The following is a 24,060-nucleotide window of genomic DNA, read 5'->3' on the forward strand; positions in this document are numbered from 1 at the left end:
TGTCATCAGTTCTGCGCGTTGGAGTTTCCAAGACGGCACTCGCACGGCGACGCCTTTCGGCGCGAGTGGAGTTGCGGTCTGTTATACGCCTTTCTGCCTATACCACTTCTGCCCAGAGTGCTGAAGAAGATCAGGCGCGACCGGGCCCAAGTTATCCTTGTGGCTCCGGACTGGGCTCGAAGGTACTGGTATCCCGAGCTACTCAGCATGTCAGTCGGTCCCCCGATCCGCCTGCCCCTTCAGGAGGACCTTCTGTCGCAGCAGCAGGGGACGGTCCTCCACCCGAACCTGTCCAGTCTCCACCTCCATGCTTGGAGATTGAGCGGCGGCAGTTGAGGCCCTTTGACTTGCCTCCTGAAGTCTGTGATGTTATTCTGGCAGCCAGGCGTCCCTCCACTAAGTCGGTATACGCCTGTCGGTGGAACAGATTTGTGGCATGGTGCACAGCAAAGGCTGTGGATCCTCTTTCTGCCCCTCTTTCGGAGGTTCTTCTGTTTCTTCTTTCTCTTGCCCAGCAGGGCTCTGCTCTGGGCACTATCAAGGGCTACCTTTCTGCCCTTTCCGCCTTTTTGAGGCTTCCTGATCAGCCTTCTTTGTTCAAATCCCCGATTGTAACTCGGTTCTTGAAGGGCATCACTCACATGTTTCCACCTGTTCCGTTTGTGATGCCCCAGTGGGATTTGAACCTGGTTCTAACCTTTCTGATGTGTGCTCCCTTTGAGCCCCTTCATTCTTGTCCTCTCCGTCTCCTGACTTTAAAGACGGCTTTCCTGGTTGCCATCACCTCTGCCAGGAGAGTGAGTGAGCTCCAGGCTCTTTCTGTCCAACCCCCTTTCCTGTCCATTCATCCTGGCAAGGTGGTTCTGAGGACTAGACCTTCTTTCCTGCCCAAGGTTGTTTCGGCCTTTCACATCGGGCAGTCCATCACCCTCCCTTCCTTCTTCCCGCCTCCGCATCCTTCAAAGGATGAGGAGCGGCTCCATCGTCTGGACCCAAAACGTGCGCTTTCATTTTACATGGATCGCACACGCCAGTTCCGGGTGGATGACCAGCTGTTTGTTGGCTACGTGGGTGCGAAAATGGGACGGGCGGTCTGTAAACGAACCATCTCTCGATGGGTCGTTCTCTGCATCAAAGCGTGCTACTCTTTGGCTCGGAAGGAGCCTCCTGTTGGGCTGAGGGCCCATTCCACTCGGGCCACGGCGGCTACTACTGCCCTGGGCCGGGGAGTCCCCTTGCAGGACATTTGCCAAGCGGCTACGTGGGCCTCGCTGCACACCTTTGCGAGGCACTACTGCCTGGACAGTCAAGTCCGGAGGGATGGCTTCTTTGGCCGTTCTGTCCTCCAGGACTTTCTGGTGTAGTATTGTATTGGTTCGCAGACCCACTACCGGGGTTGGTATTGCTGGGGTATGTATTCTAAGGTAAGGAATCTAACACTAACGTGTTTCTTTCAGATGAACAAGTTACTTACCTTCGGTAACGATATATCTGTAAGAAACATTAGTTAGTGTTAGATTCCTTACCGAACCCACCCATCCTCCCCGTTCTGCGAACTGATACCTAGGGTTAAGGACATCCCTTTCAGGGCCCTAGTTTTACATGGCACCAGTGTTGGTTCTCTCATGGCTCTGCGTCTCCTGGCGCGGAAAAGCTGTGTACAAAGAACTGACGTCAGCGCGCGGAGGCGGCGTCTATATACTCCAGCGACGTCATCACGGCGCACGACGCCGACGACGGACGCGGAGCCGCAGGGGACGCCTGCAGACGACGCCTACCGACGCGCAGGGGTACTGCTACGCAAAAGTTTCCGGATCCAGACTGACGCCTGGGGATATTCTAAGGTAAGGAATCTAACACTAACTAATGTTTCTTACAGATATATTGTTACCGAAGGTAAGTAACTTGTTCGACAGTACAAAAGATTTTCGCAAACCAAGCAGCTTTTTGTTGCTTTTGCCACACACCACAAGGGAAACGCTATCTCCAAAGCTGGGATCGCTAGGTGGATCGTGAAATGCATTCAGATCTGTTACGCTAAAGCTAAGCGCACTCTCACTATCCCACCGAGGGCCCATTCCACCAGGAAGTTGGGGGCCTCTATGGCTTTCCTAGGTAACATTCCCTTAGAAGATATCTGTAGAGCAGCCACATGGTCTACCACACATACTTTCACTAAACACTACTGTGTAGACGTGCATTCCAAACAGCAGGCAGCTGTTGGTCAGGCTGTTCTCAAAACACTTTTTCAGACTGCTGCAGCTGGCACGGGCGGCCGCCGCTAATGGAGGGACTGCTATGTATTCTATGCACAGATATGAATTCAGCAGCCCACATGCCTCGAACTGCAAATGCTACTTACCAGTATGCATCTGTTCTTGGCATGTAGGGCTGCTGACATTCATATCGCCCACCCTCCTCCCCGGCGCCTGTAGCAGCTGCAGTATTCATTCATATGTATATATATATGCTCATAGCATGGTCATCACTCACATACTTCACTCCATCTCTGCCAATGGCTAAAAACAATCTGGGGATGGAGGCGATGCCCATGCGCACTGTAGTCCAGGGGAGGAGCCACCTATCTCGTGATACTTCGAAGACTCTTCCAGGACAACAATATGCAATCATCCGGACCCAACACTAGGCGGCGATCTATGCACAGATATGAATGTCAGCAGCCCTACATGCCAAGAACAGATGCATACTGGTAAGTAGCATTTGCAATCGCTTGTTGCAATTGGAACTAGGTCAATGAGGTGTCACCCTTATGCTTGTTTCTCCGAGGCCAAATGGAATGGAGCACTGTAACCCTGCGCCTCCTTCCTCCTAAGGGGCTTTGACCGGCTGCCCCCAGGATTAGACCCTTGTGTCTCCATGGGATCTTCCCAGGGCAACAGTAACACACTTAAATGTTGTCAAGCAGCCACTTCAGAGTGCAATGAAAGTAAGAAAAAACAAGGATTTTAAGGGAGAGTCCGAAAGGAGGGTGTCAAATATGGAAGCATTAACAGTATAGAAGGTAGGGCAAAGCAGTTCAATAGGCTGCATACGCATCAAGGCAAAGACAAGGTATGAAAATAGTTTTAACTAAGGAAGTTTCAATATGGGGCAGAAAAGTCTATGAACCACATGACTTGCAAATCTTTCTTGAATTTCAGTAGGAAATCGGTCTTTCTCAGCATGGTTGACAGAGTACTCAATGTGGCTGGCAGAATAAAAATATTGCTGGATAGTGCTGTTACTGCATTTGGTAGACTAGAACCCTTCTGCTCAAGCTACCATCTAATGTCAGTAGATTGGTCTACAGTGTTTGTAGTGTTCCATAAGGGCCACCACCACACAGTTGATACAGGTTGATCATTATTTCTTAAGAAATATGGAAATGTATTGTCACAAAACGATAGATTAAGGGTCCGAAAAGAGGGTGCTTATGACTGTATTGACTATTAAGGGGGAGCAACTAATCAACACAAATGAAATAATAGAGCCTTGGTAAAATGGGGGCTTGGTAAACTCAGTAAAGTTTCATCTGATATACTGTTAGTTGTAGATTCCTTACATTAGAATTTCCCCCAGGCGTCGGTCTGGATCCCAAGATTTTTTTCCAGCAGTACTCCTGTGTGTCGTTAGGTGGTGTCTGTCTGTCTGCTTCGCGTCATTTGTCTGTCGTGGGAGCCGTTTTGTTGCGGGACCTACATAGACGCTGCCCATGCGTGCTGATATCCGTTCTTTCTTTTTCCGTGCCAGCCTAGTGCAGAGCCGGAGAGAGCTACCCCTAACCTCTTTTTGTCTAACTTTGTTCTACTTTTTGTCTACTTATTTTACGAGTCTTAGACTCCTGGTGCATCTGATGTCCCAGTGAAGGACTGGCTTGAAGACCTGCAGTTCCTGCCACAAGATGACATCCGTGACGGTTCCACACCTTGTGTGCCTCTGGTGTCTGGAGCGCGACCATGACCCGTAGTCTAGCTCAGAGTGCTGGACCGTGAACCTGAATGCTTTGTGCGATTGGTCCAGAAAGCTGCTGAATACCCAGTGCTCTGCTCTACATCGCTCTCGTTCGAGGGGATGCTCTCGAACAGTCTTGGAGCCCACACTATTCAAAGTTGTCATAGGAGATCTTTGGGTAGGTCAGAGAAGCACAAGAAGAAGTCTAAGAAGCCGAGGCGTTCTTTGACTACTCCCAGTCTGTCGGCCAACGCGGGATCCAGAGCGTTGTCGCTGGAAGGCTCCGTCACCGGTGCCTACTTCTGAAACTGGTCCGCGCCTCCTTGCCTTTGCAGGAGCTGGAGCGTCTCCTGCCCAGATCAGAAATTCTATGTGGCCTTGTACCTCCTCTTTGGGCAGCCTGGCTCTGCCGGCGGGCCTTTGGGCCCCACTGAGTCATTCTGGGGCCCTGGAACTTCAGCACTGGTAGCTCAGGAGGGTACCCGTGGATCCAGATCGACGCCAGTCGATCTCACCCAACCTTCCCCGATGACGCTCCCGGCGTCGACCGGTCCCCCGGTCAGCGCCGAACCCATCCTCCTTCCTGTAGTGGACACAGTCAGATCGACGTTGATTTGAAAGCCGGAAGGGTCTTTCATCCCTGTGTTAATTCCTGGTACTCCTTTTGGGCCAGGAGGAGGACTGGGAGGGGCCGCTGGACACTTTAACTTACCAGCTTGAGGAACCGGACTGTCAAATAGACCTGGGTGATGCTGGTGACACGTCCCCTGACACTGGCTAGCTTTCTGTCCCTAACGTGGCTTCAGAGGAGGGAGCTTCTAATGCTGTGGTGGTGAGAATGGCAGCGGATATCCTAGGCCTCTAGCTCCCTATGGTGGCAGTCGGGACTAAGCTGAGAGAGTGCTTCAGCCTGCTGCTTCCTCTTCTAAACCCCTTTTGCCACTCAATGAAGCCCACACATATGTCCTTCTGGGCACTTGGTCCAAGCCCAGCACAGGGGCTCCTGTGGATACGACGATTGTCCGCCACCACCACCCCACTCCGGGCTACCTAGCTTTCCTGACCCAACACCCCTCCCCAAGAGAGCTTGGTAGTCCAAACCTACTCATCAAAAGGCACATTCCATTCTGCTCCCCCAGATGGGGAATCCAAGAAGCTGGACCACCTTGAGAAGATGTTCTCTTCCTCCATCTTGGTGTTGCTGTCGGTGAATACCACATGCCTCTTGGGCTGATACTCCCATCCTATCCTAGATATGGTCACGCAGGCGCTGCCTCAGCGCCCGGAAGAGACAGTTCTCTCACAATCAGATGTAGATGTGAGAGACTCAGCCAAATTCACCATGTAAACCACTGACTCATTGGGCAGAACGATTTCCACGTCGGTAGCTACTACGCCTTGTTGAGGACTTCTGACTTCTTGAGGGATGTCCAGTCTTCCTTGATGGATACGCCCCTTGATGGCACTTGCCTTTTTGCCGAGAAGGCAGACTCTGTGCTTCAGCGCTCCAAGGATTCTCGAGCTACAGCCAGGTTCTTGGACCTTGCGGCTACCTCTCGTCCACCTGTCTGCCTTTTGTGGCTACGGAAGGGGTGCCCAACCATGTCCTGTCCAGCCTAGCAGAGTCCGGCAAGCTGTCCAGCCTCTGCGTGGGTCCGAGTGTCCTTGTGGGTCAGGAAGCCAGTGGGTAGGCAAGTCCACTCCCCACACCCCCGCCACAATTTCCAAACCTTCCTAGTCTTTTAAAGGCCCAAAACCAGCACGTCGGAAGCAGAATCTGTTTCCAAATCTTCCACTGGCAATCTATCACGTCGGACTGGTGGGTTCTGCAAATAGTCCGAAGGGGCTACTCTCTCCCCTTAGAGACAACCTGTCCCTCCATGCCTCATTCTTACGATAGCATGTCGGAGGATCATTTGGCACTTCTCGAAGTATTGGCTATCTTGGCTGAGGGAGCTATAGATAGGGTCACTGTGCCCAAAGTAGGTTGTGGTGGTTATTCCCGCTACTTTCTGGTACCCAAGAAAACAAAAGCATGTGTCCTATCTTAGACCTCCGGGTCCTCAACTTCTTCCTCCGGAATGAGAAGTTCAAAATGCTCTCCCTAGCCCAAGTTCTATCTGCACTCGACCCAGGAGACTGGCTGGTGGCATTTGACTTGCAGGAAGCTTATTTTCCTATCCACATGCTGCCAGCCAAAAGAAATTACCTTTGGTTCACGGTGGGCCGCGAGCATCAGGTGTTCACAAAGGTGATGGTGGTCGCAGCTCATCTGCGCAGATCAGTAGTTCCATTCTTATTCTCTGAGGCTGCTAGGCCTCATGCCTCCTGCTTGTGGATCATGCCAGATGGCATTTGTGGACTCTGCTGTGGGACCTAAAGTTCCAATGAGTACAGCATATGGGGAATATATCCGACTACATCCAGATCTTGGAGGGAACTGCGCACCAACTGCAGTGGTGGCTAACGAACCAAGAATGGGTCAGAGGCAGATGCCTCTCCCTTCCCCAACCAGATTTAACAGTGTTGACAGATGCGTCACTTCTTGGATGGGGCTAGGAGAGGCAGAGATCATAGGCATCTGGTCTTCGACGGAGTCCGGCCTTCATATCAATCTTTTGGAGCTCCGGGCAACAAAAGTTCTACGCCTCTGGACATGGCTGGAACATCGGGACATAACCCTGGTGGTTCAACACCTGGCGGGCGACCTGAACGCCAGGGCAGACAAACTCAGCCGTCCATGCCTAGCCAATCAGGAATGGCATCTCCATCCGGCGCAAGGTCTCTTTCAGCGGTGGAGAGCGCCTTGGTTAGATCTGTTTTGCTCCGATGAGAACACGTAATATCAGTTTTGTGCGTTGGAGTTTCCAAGGCAGCACTCACTCTGCTACGCTTTTCGTCGTGATTGGAGTTTGTACCTCCTGTACGCCTTTCCCCCTATACCACTTCTGCCCAGAGTGTACAAGAAGATCAAGCGTGACTGTGCCCAGTCAGGAGCTACAAGAATGACTTGAGCCCAGTCTAGTACCCCCGACCTTCTGAGCAGGACTATTGATCCTCCGATCAGACTGCCCCTTTTGGGAGGATCTTCTGTTGCAGCATCATCCAAGCCTATCCAGTCTCCTCCTCCTTGCGTGGAGATTGGCAGCATCAGTTTGCAGCTTTTAACCTTCTGCCCAAAGTCTGTGATGTTATCTTGCCAGCCAGGCGTCTCTACTAAAACGGTATACACCTGTAGGTGGAACAAATTACTAGCATGGTGCACAGCAAAGGCTGTTGACTCTCTCTGCTCTTCTTTGTCCTTTTGTACATTCTTTCCTTGGCCCAGCAGGGATCTGCTTTGGCCACTCTTAAAGGATAACTTGCAGCCATCTCTGCTTTTCTTCGGCTGCCAGATCAGCCTTCTTTATTCAAATCTTCTATAGTTAACAGATTCTTTAAGGGCGTTAGTAGTCTGGTTCCTCCTCCCCCCCCCCCCCCCCCCCCCCCCCCCCCACCCCCCCCCAACTCCTTTTGTAATGCCTTAATGGAATATAAATCTGGTTCTCATCTTTCTTATGCTCCCTTCGAGCCTCTTCTTTACGGTCCCCTCAGGTTGCTGACTCTCAAAACTGCCTTCCTTGTTGCCATAACCTCTGCTCGCAGGGTGAGCGAGCTGCAGTCTTTTTCTTCTCAGCCCCCTTTTCTATCTGTCTATCCAGATAAAGTGGTGCTTCAGACCAAGCCTTCAATCTATCACTCTGCCCACCTTTTATTCCCCCTTCATTCCTCCATCCTCCCCGCTCTGCGAACTGATTTCTACGGATAGGCACTCCCTTGCAGGTCCCTGGTTTTGGTACGCCAGTGGTCCGCGTCTTTTTTTAATTGCTATGCGCTCCTGGCGTGGAAAGTTGTATCGGAAAGAGACATGTTAGTGATGTAGTCCTTACCTTGGAATATACGCAGGCGTATGACTGGTTCCGGAAAGTTTTGCTTAGTAGTACCCCTGCGCATCAGTAGGTGGTGTCCTGCGGCTCCACGTGAGTCACTGGCGTCGTCGGCGCCAAGACGACGTCGCGGAAGGTACTTAGGCGCCACCCATGCGCGCTGACGTCAGTTCTTTCTTTTTCCGCGCCGAAAGCGCAGATCTGGATTGACCACATACCTCAGTCAATTTTTTACTACTCTTTTGAGACCTTTTGACTCCTCCTTTTGTCTCAGGTGCACTTGGGGATGCCCGGCTTTAAGTCTTGTGGGTCGTGCCGCCATAACATGTAGGTGGTGGACCCCCACGATGTGTGCTGCTACTGCCTGGAGACCAATCATGACTCCCGAGACGGTCGGGCCATGGCCCGAAGGCCTTGCGGGAGCGGCACCGGAAGTTGCTGGAGGTCCGGCATTCCTCTCACAACCTCTTCAGGTCTCAGGGCCGTTCACGAGACCGCTCGCAGGACCGGAGCCGTCGCTCCTCAGGCTCTAAGTCTTCGCCTTCAGATTCCGGTAAGCGACGCCACAAAAAGAAGTCGAAGAAGCGTGTTCGCTCGCCGACGTCCCCTCGTCGCTCCCCGGAGGGGGGCAGTGGCTCTGCCCCTGCGGTTCCTCTGGAGCCGAGTGTCCCATGGCCTACCCACTGTACCTGGGTCCGTCGGCGACTCTCTAACAGATGCAAGAGTTTCTTGTTGCTATGGACTGCCTTTTTAGGCCCCGGGCTCCCGCCGGCACGCCTTCAGACCCTGCGGTCCCGTGTCCAGATCCTGTTCACCTGGCTGCTCCGCCACGGGTGCCACAAAATCCTGCGCCTCTGCTCCGCCTCAGGCGCCGAACTGCTTGCCGTTTACCCCACCCCTCGTTCCCGGACCACTTTGTTCCGGCCTGGGATCCGAATTGGGATGCTGCTCCGGGTCGGCCCCGGCCGGCACGGTTTTCAGTGCCGTTCCTGACGCTGTTTGTCCCGTCTCTGGATCTGCTGCCGCAACCGGCCCCCTCTACACCGGAGCCGGACAAAGACTGGGACGGGTCAGAGGACCCCCTTGCCCGGCAGTGTGACTCCGAGCAAGTTTAGGTGTACGAACTTGAACATGCAGGCGAACTTGATGTGTCTTCTGACCCGGGGTTTGCCTCTCCTCCACCTACTATAGAGGAGAAAGCTTCCTACACCGTGGGTCTGCGGAGGGTCTCAATCTCGACCTCCCTACAGTGGCCCTGAAAACCAACCTCCTTACGGAGGTGCTCTAGACGGCGTCTGCGTCATCTGAGCAGTTGCTCCCCTTCAATGAGGTCCTCACGAAGTCCTCTTAGGTACTGAGTTGTGTCTGGCCACAGGGGCGCCGGTGGATAAAAACGTCGCTTGGTGCCATTTCCCGGCATCTGGTGATCCCGCCTTCTTGACCACTCACCCTACGCCTGAGAGCCTGGTCATTCAGGTCTCGACGCCGTAGAGTGCCTTTCCTACAGCTCTGCTGGATGAGCACTCTAAAAGGCTAGAGTCCTTATTTGGCAAGAGATTGTTCTCCTCAGCAGATTGGGGTTGCTGTTGGTTAACACCGCCTGCTTATTGGGCCGTTACTCCCACACAGTGTGGGATTCTGTAGCTCAGGTCTTGCCTCAGTGTTCTGAGTAGGTCCAGGCTGTCTGTTCCCAAGCGATTGCGGAGGGTAAGGATGCAGCGAAGTTTGCCATCTGGTGTGGTTTGGACACCGCTGATTTGTTGGGCAGGGCAATTTCCACGACTGGGGTGTTGCGGCGCCACGCTTGGTTGCGTTCCACTGGGTTCTCGCCCGATGTTCAGGGCTCGCTCATGAACCTGCCCTTTGATGGCTCCCGCCTCTTTGGCAATAAAGCAGACAAAGCCCTGGAGCGCTTTAGACGCCACAGCCACAGCCAAGTCTTTGAGTCTTTACACAGGCGGCACTAGCTCAGAGATGCTTTTCGTCGCAAGTGGAGCTGCGGTCTATTGTACACCTTTCTGCCTATACCACTTCTGCCCAGAATGCTGAGGAGATCAGGTGCGACCGGGCGCAAGTGATTCTTGTGGCTCCGGACTGGGCTCAAAGAGTATGGTATCCTGAGATACTATGTATGAGCATCGATCCCCCGATCTGTCTGCCTTTTCGGGAGGATCTTCTGTTGCAGCAGCGGGGGACGGTCCTTAACCCGAATCTGTCCAGCCTCCACCTCCATGCGTGGAGATTAAACGGTGACAGTTGGCACCTTTCGATCTTCCCCCCGAAGTCTGTGATGTCATTCTGGCAGCCAGGGATCCCCAACAAAACGGTATACACCTGCAGGTGGAACAGATTTGTGGCATGGTGCACAGCGAAGGCTGTGGATCCCCTTTCTGCCCCGCTGTCTGTGGTTCTTCTGTTCTCTCTCTCTTTGGCCCAGCAGGGCTCTGCTCTGGGCACTATCAAAGGTTATCTTTCGGCCATCTCTGCCTTTCTACGGCTTCCAGATCAGCCTTCTCTTTTTAAGTCCCCGGTTGTTAACCGTTTTCTTAAAGTCTTTAAGCATACGTTTCCACCTGTACCCTTCGTAATGCCTCAGTGGAACTTAAATCTTGTCTTGATTTTTCTGATGTGTGCTCCCTTTGAGCCCCTTGATAACTGTCCCTTACGTCTTCTCACTCTAAAGATGGCTTTCCTGGTTATCACCTCTGCCAGAAGACTGAGTGAAGACTGAGTGAGCTCCAGGCCCTTTCTTCTAAACCTCCTTTCCTTTCTGTTCATCCGGACAAGGTGGTTTTAAGGACCCATTCTTCTTTTCTGCCAAAAGTTGTCACGCCCTTCCATATTGGGCCTGACCATCACTTTGCCCACCTTCTTTCCGCCTCCGTATCCTTCAAGGGAAGGGAAGAGGAGAGGCTCCACCGTCTGGACCCATAACGTGCGCTTGCATTCTATCTGCAGTGTACACAGCAGTTCCGGGTGGATGATCAGCTTTTTGTTGGCTACGTGGGCGCCAATATATGTCGGGCTGTGCACAAACCGACCATCTCCCGGTTGGTCGTTCTGTGCATCAAAGCAGGTTACTCCTTGGCCAAGAAGGTGTCTCCTGTGGAGCTGCACGCCCATTCGACCGGTGCAACTGCAGCCACTACTGCCTCGGGACGCGGCGTTCCCTTGCCGGACATTTGTCAGGAAGCTACGTGGGCTTCACTGCACACATTTACCAAGCACTACTGCCTTCACAGTCCTGTCCGGAGATTGGCTTCTTTGGCCGTTCTGTGCTCCGTGACTTTCTGGTGTAATCTTCTTCGCAGACCCACCACCGGGGTTGGTATTGCTGAGGTATCTATTCTAAGGTAAGGAATCTATCACTAACGTGTCTCTTTCAGATGCAGAAGTTACTACTTGTGTAACGATATATCTGTAAGCGACATTAGTTAGTGATAGATTCCTTACCGCCCAACCCATCCTCCCCGTTCTGTGAACTGATTACTAGGGTTAATGTCAACCCCTTTTAGGGCCCTAGTTTTATGCACCAGTGGTCAGTATCTTGCATGACTCTGCGTTTCGGTGCAGAAAGTTGTGTACAGAACTGACGGAGTGCATGGGTGGCTCCTAAGTACCTTCTGTGACGTTGTTTCGGCGCTGACGACGCCAGTGACTAACGCGGAGCAGCAGGACGCCACCTACTGACGCGCAGGGGGACCTGCTAAGCAAAACTTTCCAGATCCAGTCTGACGCCTGGGAATATTCTAAGGTAAGGAATCTCACTAACTAATGTCTCTTACAGATATATTGTTACACAAGTAGTAACTTGTGTGTTACGAACTGACGTCAGCTCGCATGGGCGGTGTTTGTGTAGGTCAGACAAAGTCATCGGGATGGCTGACGCAGACCCGATCAATGCCACCTAATAACGCGCAGAGGTACTGCTGAAGGAGAAAAAAAGTTCCGGATCCAGATTGCCTGGGGGAAATTTTAAGATAAGGAATCTACAACTAACATTGGTCTCCACCAAATACATTTTTAGTGAAGGTAAGTAACTTGTTCTTATAGCAACTTAAGTCCAAAAATAAGTTAGTGTGTCTGTTGGTAGTGATAATATTTTATTTGGTCATTCGAGTAATTCAAGCTTGGAAAAACTTAGAAGGATCTTTAGTTTTATTCTCTGTATTTCTGTGTAATGGTTTAAAGATACATCTGAAGAATTATAAAGAAGTATAGTAATTGAACTATCATGTTTACAATTATTTCTCCTCCTTCTACAGGTTCCATTTCTTTCTCCGTTGGAAGGTCACATTTATTTAAGGTTGAAATGTCAGGTCAATTCATTTGTTGAAGAAAAGGGCTTTTTGGTGAGTGTTTTTACAGTCATTTGTTTTTTGGCGTTCAAGATTAAACTTTGTGTTTGCACGATTAGGAAGGTTGTAATTCGTGCCAATGTATAGAATTGCTATAAAAGTGCATACCACGTCCAATATATCATTAAAATACTCTCTAGGAACTCTTAAATGTACTCTTCGTAATGTTTTGGCCTCAGTTTGTTGAGTAATCGTCCCCTTGTGGTTATTTTATTTGTATTCCAGCCTCGTTTAAGCAACAAGGGTTTCCCTGATTTCCAAGCAACGTTCTACTCCTTTCCTACTCCTCTATTCTCATGTAAGAATAGGGCTACTGATGAGTGTGACTTCCATAAACTGAGTCACCGCTAAATAGTACTGAAGTCACAGACGCATGTGTGATTCTCCACACAAGTTGCCTGCATGGCCCCCACTATTTGAGTTAATATGTTGACAGCCTGGACTGTCCTATATTCTGTGTTTTTGCCAAAAGTGTGGTGTAGTTGAGCATTTTTTCATGTGCTTACAAAGAAGTGCTTGTTTTATTTTTCACTGTGACCCACCTTTTTCAGAGCTGTTACAAAGATTGCGTATTGAGCATAGTTTTTTGGAGCGGACTAAACTATGCATTATCAGTTTCTTAATCATTTGCATTTAGCATTGCTCAAAAGATCCACTTCCACTCGCTAGAAATGCTGAAACGTGGGCAAGATAACGGTTTTAATTGTTATGAACGATATTGATAAATTGCATGCAGCCATTGTGGGCTCTTGATATGGAGCACCATCCCCGTATCCACCAGGAGCACTGCCACAATTTGTGAAAGAATTGAAGACTAATTCTCCTTAAAGAACCCTTCACAGTGCGTTAAACCATCCTCTGGTCCATCTCTTCTTACTTACTGATTTTCTGCTTGTCATTGACCCTGTACAGTGCTGCTCCGCATTTTGGCTAGGCTCGTGGTACAGAAATGTCATATACATATGTACGTACACCCTGGGTCTCTTAGCGCTACAGTCATTTAAAGTACCGGATGGTTCTGGAGATAGATTAGTTGGAGTCGGTTGACTCAAAATTTAGGATCAAATTCAAATGCAGTCGATTTGCATTGTGTGGAAATATGAACATAAATCACCTAATTCCTGTCTCAACAATTTGAAAGAAACCGATTTAGTGTTAGATTCCTTACCTTAAAATATCCCCAGGCGTCAGGCTGGATCCAGAAAGTTTTCGTCAGCAGTACCCTTGCGTGTCAGTAGGCGATGTCTGTGGCTCCGCGTCAGTCTTCGGGGTCGCCGGGATGACGTCGTCTGAGTACTTGGATGCCGCCCTAGAGTGCTGACGTCAGTTATTCTTTTTTCCGTGCCAGCAAGCGCAGATCCGGGAAGAGCAGTACTCTAGTCATTTTTTGACTAACTTTTCTGATCACTTTTAGAGTTGATTTCGACTTGCGGTGCCGTTACGGATGCCTGGTTTTAAACCTTGAGACGCCTGTCACCGCTTGATGTCGGTGACCGACCCCCACCATCGGTGCCTTTATTGACTTGGGGGCCAGCCACGATGTCAAGGCTGCCGGGCCTTGACCTCGAAGGCTAGACAGGAGCGGTCCTGTAAGCTGCTTGAACTCCGGCATTCGACTCCTCGCCACTCGAGGTCCCGGTTGAGGAGGAAATCGAGGGACCCCCCCTCGACGCGGCTGGTGGTTCTGGCAACACCGCCTGTGCTGCGTCCAGCTCCATACCCACCGGTCCCTGGGCTGCACGCGACGCCGGAGGAGATAAGTGCTTTCCTCGTGGCCATGAGGATTCACTTCTCTCCGTCTGAACCTGCCCAGTCGGGCCCAACTGGGAGCCCTAGCGGGCCTGCGGCCCTGGCGGGTGCTTCAGCACAGTCGTCTAATCCGGCCTGACGCTGCAGGGCCCCACATGATCCAGGCCTGGATCCGGGTCATCGCCAGTCGACCTCATGACTCCACAGGCGCCGACCGCGAGGGTGTCGCTCCCTGTGCCGTCTCCGTATGACGTCGTCCCCGGCTTCAGCCCCGATCCGGGTGCGACGCATGAGCTGAGCCGCTCGGCGCAGTCTCCGACGGGTGATCAATTCCTTCAAGACCTGGCTCCATTTTTGCCTGGTTTCCAGGACATGGATGATGAGGAGGACTGGGAGAAGCCAGGACTGGGCAGATGAGCTGGGGGAGGCCAGTGGTCTAGACACTTCACCTGACACAGGATTCATCTCTACTCCCTCCGTGGCTTCGGAAGAGGGGGCTACTTATAGCGTGGTGTTGAACAGGGCAGCCAAGGCCTTGGCTCCTGAGCTCCCTGTCAGTGCTCAAACCGCAGCCAAGATCCTCGGAGCCTCTACTGCCGTTTAACGAAGCCCTCACCGACGTTCTGATGGGCCGCTGGTCCAAGCCCTCTACAGGCCTCCCTGTGGATCGGAACGTGGCACGACGCCACTGCCCGGCTCCGGGTGACCCCTGCTTTCTGTCAGTTCACCCCACCCCCAAGAGCCTGGTGATTCAGGCCTCTACGTCCCAGACCGCATTCCCGACCGCTCCTCCGGATCGGGAATCCAAAAGGTATGATCAGTTTGGGAAGAAACTGTTCTTCTTTGAGTTTGGGGCTGCGGTCTATCAACACCGCCTGCCTTTTGGGCCGTTACACCCACTCTGTGGGATACGGTTGCGGAGGTGCTGCCACAGTGTCCGGAGGAGGCCAGGACATGGCTTGCCAAAGCCCTGGCGGAGAGGCGGGATGCAGCACGGTACTCTATTAGATGTGGACTTGACACCACGGACTCGCTGGGCAGAGCGATTTCCACGACGGTGGCGATTAATCGCCACACCTGACTGCAGTCTGCCAACTTCTCAGGGGATGTCCAGGCCATGCTCATGGACATGCCCTTCGATGGCCGTCGCCTCTTTGGCGACTAAGTGGATAGGGCACTAGTGCATTTTTAAGGACTCCAGGGCTATGGCCAAGTCCGTGGGCCTGGGCCAGTGCCAGCAAACTTCTGCATTTGGACCCTTTTGTGGCCAAGGAAGGGGCGCCCCCTCACACATCCAGCCGTGGCGGTGCCGGGGGACAATGGCAGGGTCAGTCTACATCCGCCCCCGCAGCATCTGCCTCTAAGCCTTCCTAGTCCGGCATTTCAGGCCCATTCGATGCCAGTGGGAGGCAGGGTTCGCAATCACCTCCTCCCCTGGCATACCATCACGTCGGACAGGTGGGTGCTGAAAATCGTCCGAAGGGGCTACTCCCTCCCCTTCGAGGCGACACCTCCAGCCATTCCACCGCAATACCACCGCATGTCGGGGGATAACTTGCAACATCTGCGAGAGGAAGTTACGGCCCTCTTGGCCAAGGGGGCCATCGCGCTTTCCTGGGCCAGAAGTAGGGTGTGGTTGTTATTCCCACTACTTTATGGTTCCCAAGAAGGGTAAAGTGCGCCCTACCTGCGGTTCACGGTAGGCCACGGTTTACCGTGCTCCCCTTCTGCCTTACCAGAGCCCATCTGGTGTTCACGAAAGTGATGGCGGTGGTCGCAGCTCATCTGTGCAGATCAGGGGTTCCAGTCTTCCCCCTATCTCGACAACTGGTTGTGGAAGACTGGCTCTCCCAGACGGTCGTCTCCCACCTCCAGACTACGGCCGACCTCCTGCACCTGCTGGGGTTCTACATCAACGTGCCAAAGTCACACCTGTGCCCCTCTCAGAAGCTCCTCTTCATCGGAGTGGTTCTGGACTAGGCGCAGTTTCGGGTTTATCACCCCGAGCAGCGGGTTCGGGATATTCAGGCTCTGATTCCAATCTTTCAGCCTTTATCCTGGGTCTCGGTCCGGTTGACGCTGCTGCGGCTCCTGGGGCTGATGGCCACCTGCATCCTACTGATGCATCACGCCTGGTGGCGGGTGCGGGCTCTGTAGTGGGACCTGAAGTTTTAGTGGGCACAGCATCAGGGCAACCTGTCCAACCACGTCCTGATCTCGAAGGGCACTGTGAGTCAGTTGCAGTCGTGGCTCACGAACCGCGATTGGGTCAGCGGCAGATCCTTCTCCCTACCCCAACCGGAGCACGTAGTAGTGATAGATGCATCCCTCCTGTGATGGGGGGGCCACATGGGAGAGGCGGAGATCAGAGGCCTCTGGTCTTCGGTGGAGTCCCGGCTCCATATCAACCTTCTGGAGCTGCGGGCGATCCGACTTGCACTGAAGGCATTCCTTCCCTGTGACCGGAGAAGTGTAGTGCAGGTGTTCACGGACAAGACCACCGTATGTGGTACTGCAACAAACAGGACAGTGGGCTCGTGGACCCTTTGTCAGGAGGCTCTGCGCCTCTGGACATGGCTGGAACACCAGAGCGTCACCCTGGTGGTTCAACACCTGGCAGGTTCCCTGAACGCCAGGACGGATGAACTCAGCCGCCGGTGCATGATGGATCACAAATGGCGTCTTTCAGCAGTGGGGAGAGCCTTGGTTAGATCTATTCACCACCGAAGAGAATGCGCAATGTCATCAGTCCTGCACGTTGGTATTTCCAAGGCGGCACTTGCTCGGAGACGCTTTTCGTCGCGAGTGGAGCTGCGGTCTGGTGTACGCCTTTCCGCCTATACCACTTCTGCCCAGAGTGCTGAAGATCAAGCGCGACCGGGTACAAGTCATCCTTGTGGCTCCGGACTGGGCACGAAGATACTGGTATCCCGAGCTACTCAGCATGGGAGGCGATCCCCCAATTCGTGTGCCTCTTCAGGAGGACATTCTGTCGCAGCAGCAGGAGACGGCCCTCCACCCGAACCTGTCCATTCTCCACCTACATGCATGGAGATTGAACGGCGGCAGTTGAGGCCATTTGACTTGCCTCCTGAAGTCTGTGATGTGATTCTGGCAGCCAGGGGTCTCGCCACAAAATAGGTCTACGCCTGCAGGTGGAACAAATTTGTGTCATGGTGCACAGCAAAGGCTGTGGATCTCCATTCTGCCCCCCTTTCAGAGGTTCTCCTCTTCCTTATTTTACTTGCCCAGCAGGGCTCTGCTCTGGGCGCTGTCAAAGGCTACCTCTCGGCCATTTCAGCCTTCTTAAGGCTTCCTGATCAGCCTTCTCCTTCAAGTCCCCTGTTGTAAATAGATTCTTGAAAGGAATCACGCACATGTTTCCTCCTGTTCTCTTCGTGATGCCTCAGTGGGACTTGAACCTTGTACTGACTTATCTGATGTGCGCTCCCTTTGAGCCACTTCATAACTGTCCTCTTAGTCTTCTGACTCTTAAGACTGCATTTCTGGTTGCCATCACCTCTGCCAGGAGAGTGAGTGAGCTCCAGGCTCTATCTTCTAAACCTCCTTTCCTCTCTGTCCATCCGGACAAAGTTGTTCTGAGGACTTGTCCTTCTTTCCTGCCCAAGGTGGTCACAGCCATTCATATCGAGCAGTCCATCACCTTGCCTGCCTTCTTTCCGCATCCCTTGAAAGAGGAAGAGAGGCTCCACCGTCTGGACCTAAAATATGCGCTCTCCTTCTATCTAGACCCAACACGCCAATTCCGGGTGGACGACCAGCTCTGTTGTTTACGTGGGCGCTAAGAAGGGACGGGCGATGCACAAGCGGACCATCTCTCGGTGGGTCGTGGTGTGCATCAAGGTATGTTATTCTTTGGCGAAAAAGGAGCCTCCATTGGGGCTGCGCGCCCATTCCACTCGGACCACGGCGGCTACTACTGCCCTGGGTCAGGGAGTCCCCTTCCAGGACATCTGTCGGGCAGCTACGTGGGCCTCGCTGCACACGTTTGCTAGGCACTACTGCCTGGACAGCCAAGTCCGGAGAGATGGCTTTTTCGGCCGTTCCGTTCTCCAGGACTTTCTGGTGTGATCTTGGTTCGCAGACCCACCACCGGGGTTGGTATTGCTGAGGTATCTATTCTAAGGTAAGGCATCTAACACTAACCTGTTTCTTTCAGATGCACAAGTTACTTACCTTCGGTAACGATATATCTGTAAGAAACAGTTTTAGATTACTTACCGCCCCACCCCTCCTCCCCGTTCTGCGAACCGATATCTAGGGTTACGGTATCTCACTTTGAGGGCCCTAGTTTCATAGCACCAGTGTCTGTTTCTATCATGGCTCTGAGTTCCTGGCACGAAAAGCTAAGTACAGAACTGACTTGAGCGCGCGAGGCCAGTGTCGAAGTACACCGACGTCATGCCGGCGATCACGATGCCGATGACTGACGCGGAGCCGCAGATGACGCCTACCAAAGCGCGAGGGTACTGCTGACGAAAACTTTTCGGATCCATCCTGACGCCTGGGGATATTCCAAGGTAAGTAATCTAACACTAAGTAGTGTTTCTTACAGATATATTGTTACAAAAGGTAAGTAACTTGTGCATATAGAGTACTAATAGTTCCAGAGATAAATTGGACGGTAAGAAGATTTGGAGTTTCTTCATTAAATGGCAAAGGAAAGAGGGAAATGTAAGCTCAAGTGTCTCCTTAGACAAGGGACTAAGCTGGAGAAAGGTTTTCCACAGTACAAAGACTTATGTAAAGTTTGTCAGCGAATGGTAAAGAAAGGAAAAAAAAGCTTGGTACAGTTGGAAGTTTAGGTCTTAATTAAACAAGGGAAAGCTTTCACTATGGAACAACTTGCACATGTGCTTCTTGAGGCTCAATAACTGTATTTTGAATATTGGTCCTGCACATACCCGATTGGCCTTTTGACTTGTCAGCCAGAGTGCCACAACTTTTCAGAGCCTTGATTGTTAGCTGACTACAAATTTTCGCTTGCCATTGATTTGGGCAAGTGCGTACTATACACGCTTCTCAGGATCCAGCAGAGGTATAGACCACTTTATTCTGCTACTCCATTTTGTTAGACGTTTGTTTCTGTTAAACAGGCTTTCATGTTTTATGGCAACAAATTGGGGGTACGCCTCATTAATTATAGTCTGTTGCTGTAAGATTCTCTGAAAATTTAATTTGTGGTACAACATGCTTTATAATCAATAGAATGAAATGTTACTAACAAAATTAAATGTTTTCTATTGGCAGACAATGTTTGAAGATGTGAGCGGATTTGGGGCCTGGCATAGACGCTGGTGCGTCCTTTCTGGGTACTGCATTTCATATTGGACATACCCGGATGATGAGAAACGAAAGGTTAGAAAAATTATTGCGAATTATGGTTAATGTCACAAGTTTATCTGTATGATCAATCATGAATTTAATTGTGAGGATGGATAGTATGTAGTTACCTACTCATGTTCGATGCTAGGCCATTAACCTTTAGGGTTTGATAAACTAAACACTTTAGGTAATCAAGTCAACTTTGTGACGTTTTGTTTGTAAATGAAGATCATTGCCCTTACAACAGCAAACAGCGCGGTGTAGGGTAGAATTTCTGCTAGCGTCTGAATGGGAGACCTTTTTAAAAGGCGGACTTCAGAAGCAGGAACTGTGGTTTACTCAGGGAACATAGTGCAGCAACTGGGATTGCAATGCTTAGATTAACTGCATGTTATCTAGGGTCAGATTCTAGAAAAGGTCATTTTTAGATCGAGCATAGTGTTGTAGCGCATGCTCTGCGCGAGACATGCTGTAGTAGGGTTAGAAGTGGAAGTGCTATGGAAGCCTCGCCTGCTCTCCGCCCATACTTTTCATTGGCTGGTGAAATTTTCTTTGATAAACACTAGCTTCCGTTTCAATATGAGGCTTCTTAGTTCCTCCTTGTTACCTCCCTGTCTCGTTTTGGGAGCGCCCATCATGACTGGATCTTTTACTGGTGGCATTTCACGGTCTCCTTCATAAGTTGGAAAGCACTATTTTGTTTTTGTTATTTGCAGCGCTGCCCTCTTTCACTTTAGGGACCCGCTTGTTTATGTAATTAATTTGCCGTGCAGGCGCTTTCACTTTAGCGGCTGCGCTTGTTTATTTAATGAATTAGCCACTGGGCGAAAGGCAGCTTTTCTAGTCACTAATGCAACAAGCATTTGTTTCACCACTACTACCAGTACAACCACTACCAGTACCACCACCACCACCAGTACTACCAGTACAACCACCAGTACCACCACCACCACCAGCAGTACCGGTACCCCCACCACCACGAGTACTGCCACCAGTACCACTAGCAGTACCACCGCCACCAGTACCACTAGCAGTACCACCGCCACCTCTACCACTATTGCCGCCAGTATCACCACTACTAGTACCACCAGCAATACCAGTACCACCAACACCACTACCAGTTCCACCTGTAGTATCACCACCACCAAGACCCTCACCACACCCTCCGTACATCTCGCTCACTGGTAATAGGAGGGGCACTGTACGAGGCCGAAGCTGTAGCCGAGACATCCCTCCATGCGTGCCATAGAGCACAGCCCGCCCGCCCTGCACCAGGAGATGAATCAAGGCCCCTGCTACAGCTGGAGTTCTTATTAGGCCAAAGAGAGCAATGACATTACGCAATGCCACACTGCACACTCAAATCACGGAGAGAGCAGGAAATAGCCCCTCCTCCCGCTCTTCCTCCTAAGCTGCGACAATGTCATCACAGTGCGAACGGTGTTGGAGCGATTTGTTCGTGTTTATTGCTCGGATCATATGTAACTCACTTCATTCTTTGTGTCTGTGTAATTTACATTACTTACACATCTTCACTACACTATTTATCACTACTTTGAAGGTGTCGCAGACCGGTCTCTTCCTCTGATATTTACAATCTAACATGCAGTCGAGAAGCCCCTTTATTGCAATTCAATAGGTCTCGCATTTGCAAGAGTTTAAGCTATTAGTATTGTAAATGACAATGCCTTTTATTTGTGTTAAAACCCAAAACACAAATAAAAGGCATTGCCATTGTAAATGACAATAGCTCAAACTCGCTTGAATGCGAGACCTATTGCATTGCAAATGCTTGTTGAACAAGCAAAGCAAAGAAATGTTATCTAATCTGCTTCCAGAAGACATCCTTGTTACAATCTATGCCTCCTATTTTATTAAAATTTCAAATACATGTAAAATTCCATACTCGTCCGCTCGATTTTCCGACTCAGTTTGTGAATAAATAACGAATGTAAAGCAGCAAACCTGCTGTTATCCCTTACTAACTCCCATTACGATGTCTCCTGTCCTGAGAATCGAATTGTTCTGCATTCTGCTACTCTTTGGCCTTGGGCAATCCTTCTGTAAAATCAACATGGTACTAATTGGTTACCCATCGCAAAATACATTAAGTTCAATTTCAGATCTACACTGCCATTACAAATTGATACATATCTTTATTTGCTTTTCAGAACCCTATTGGCCGTTTTAATTTAGCCAATTGTACTAACCGGAAAATTGAACCTGCCAACCGAGAATTCTGCGCTCGACCCAACACATTTGAGTTAATTACAGTCCGACCTCAAAGGGAAGATGACCGAGAAACACTAGTCAGTCAGTGCAGAGACACACTCTGCATCACCAAGTAAGTACATGACTGCTGTGCATCATCCCCTACTATTTTCTCTGTGCGAGAATCGACTGAAAACTGGGTAGGGTGTGAGAATGAGGATGCTGCTGTCAGCCATTTTGTGTTAAAACCGCATATAGCCATTGAAAACAAACTTTTGTCGGCTAGACTGCACATAAGCAGCCTGTTGCAACCTGCATTGTAGTTATAAAGCCACTTTGATGTGTTCCTAATATGACTAGTTTGACGAATATGTATAAAATCTGTATCTTTTTTAAAGCAATTCACCTGTTTTTGTCGAGTTTGATGCCAATGTCGTTTTCCTGAACAATGGTTTTAGTAACTCGATAGTTTAATGTGCAGACTTTAACTAGAATTTTCATTAAAACATTTATTTGTGCTTTATAAAAACAATTATACAAACTTAATACAGTGAAACAACTAAGCTACCACTCAGCATCCCCTTTTACCGATTTGTTTCATTTAATTATTCCACGCTTTAAAATGAAAGGCCTGATCAACTTCTAAAGCGGTTCTGCTTGCATTTGTTTTTCAGAAATTGGCTATCTGCAGACACAAAGGATGAGCGCAACTTCTGGATGCAGAAATTGAACCAGGTTCTTGTAGACCTTCGAATGTGGCAACCTGATTCCTGTTATCAACCTATTGGAAAGCCTTAGAGGACTTTGAGAGAATACATTTTGCTATACGGAGAATAATATATTTTGCTGTATGGAGAAACTCGATTGTTTATTTCAAAATACCCGGAAACGGATCCATTACAAAAAACTACTAGTGAAATAAGCCATCGGATGAATCTGCACATTTTCATTCTTCAGCTCTGGGAAGTAATGTTAAGGCTTCTGGAGACTTGTACGGAGGAATTTCAAAGCCTCTAAAATAACAATTACGTTTACTCATCTAACAATTCCAAAGTATGGAAGTTCGAATAGGCTCCTTTGTCTGAAAAGAAGTTATTTTGGTCTCCTTTTCAGTGCAAAATGATTTAAAATATAAAGGAGCCGACCTGTTTTAGACTCTAGTTCACTGTTGTGGGACGAGAACAAAGTCTGACATTTCTAAGCAATTCTCAGAGGAACATTGTTGGGTTATATTGTCTAAGAGTAAACACAGCCATGCACATTCACATGTTTTCCAAAGATCGCCTGATTTATATTATTGACGCGGTTTTTTTTTATAACACCAAAGGCTATATATATTTCCTGCGAGCTTGAGTTTCTGGTGAAAATCTTAGCAATTAATCGGGAATTGTTTTAACATTCGTCAATTAAAAACGTGTTTCATATCTAAACTGCAAAATTCTACAGTAGGTGAATGCTTCCTAAGACTTGGCTTATTTCGAGAGGCTTTTGCTTGTAAGAGAACAAAGCACACAACATATTAGTATCTTTTTAACAAATATTAAGGAAAACTAACTATAGTGTGTGTGTATAAAAGATATAGTGGACAGACAACGTGGCGCCCACGTTTTATGGTTTACAGTTATATTATTGTATGCAATGTGTTGCACATTTTAATTACGTATTTTTATTCTTTTTTCAAATGCGCTTAAACAGCCAAAAGTGGTGAACCTTTTAGACCCGAACCCCCTTTCATGTTATCTAAACTGCTGGTATACTCCTGTTTTTTTTAAATTCCAGAAATATGTAAAGGTCCGTAGCGCTCAAGTAGAGGAACTCTTTGTATTTCAGTATTTTTTAATAGGATCTGATTTCATTTTACAAAGCTGCTATGAATTTGGGCCAGCCATTGCTTTACTGGCCTTAGAAATGTTTGTATATACCAGAGTGTAATTTTGTATGTATGTCTACAGTAATGGTAAACTGCTTTGAAAAAGACAAACTTGCCATATCCTCACACCCCAGGAAACTATTGCTTTTTAAGTATTCTAATTCACTATTTCGAATTATTTTTGGGGCGGTGTTATCTTACGTGCACAGTTTTGGGAACCCGATTTTGTGTATTTCTTATGTTCTGCCTTGGAACACTAACGCACAGTAGTTAATCACTTCATGTCATGTTGGATCCTGTCATCCTTCATCTTTTCACGTTTTGTTTTTGTCTTTTTCATGTATTTTATGGTTATCAAAGTGTGTTCCATGCAGTATCCTTCAAGAATTAAAAAAAAAAAACGTAAATATACATACATCTAGTCCTTGAATATTCTTTGTAGAGCTCTTCAAGATTGAAATTTTTTTCTTGGTTTAGTTTGAAATGACTTGTGATGCTACCAAGGATTCTGACTCTAATGTATCCTTTCTTAAAGAAAGCAAAAGAACCTCTAGTAACGTCGACTTTTTTTCTTTACTTTCGGATTGATTTATTTTTTTCATCTTCAAACAATTTCGAGTCTTTTCTCTTGCAGGGCATACTCCGTCCC

At 49.5% G+C, this 24,060-nt stretch overlaps 1 protein-coding gene across 2 annotated transcripts in view; it reads left to right on the plus strand.

Moving 5' to 3' along the window:
• ANLN (anillin, actin binding protein) overlaps window positions 1–23,822 on the plus strand; it is a 256,636-nt gene extending 232,814 nt beyond the window's left edge. For both annotated transcript variants that reach the window (XM_086964829.1, XM_086964830.1), the window contains 4 exons: window positions 12,143–12,229; window positions 19,256–19,363; window positions 21,502–21,674; window positions 22,216–23,822. In XM_086964829.1, the coding sequence (XP_086820955.1) occupies window positions 12,143–12,229; window positions 19,256–19,363; window positions 21,502–21,674; window positions 22,216–22,339 (492 nt within the window). In that variant the 3' untranslated portion in view covers window positions 22,340–23,822. The remainder of the gene's footprint in view (window positions 1–12,142; window positions 12,230–19,255; window positions 19,364–21,501; window positions 21,675–22,215) is intronic.
• Window positions 23,823–24,060: the final 238 nt, after the last annotated feature.

The sequence above is a fragment of the Lissotriton vulgaris genome, chromosome 4_1 (genome assembly GCF_964263255.1).
Source record: "Lissotriton vulgaris chromosome 4_1, aLisVul1.2, whole genome shotgun sequence".
NCBI classification, from domain to species: domain Eukaryota; kingdom Metazoa; phylum Chordata; class Amphibia; order Caudata; family Salamandridae; genus Lissotriton; species Lissotriton vulgaris.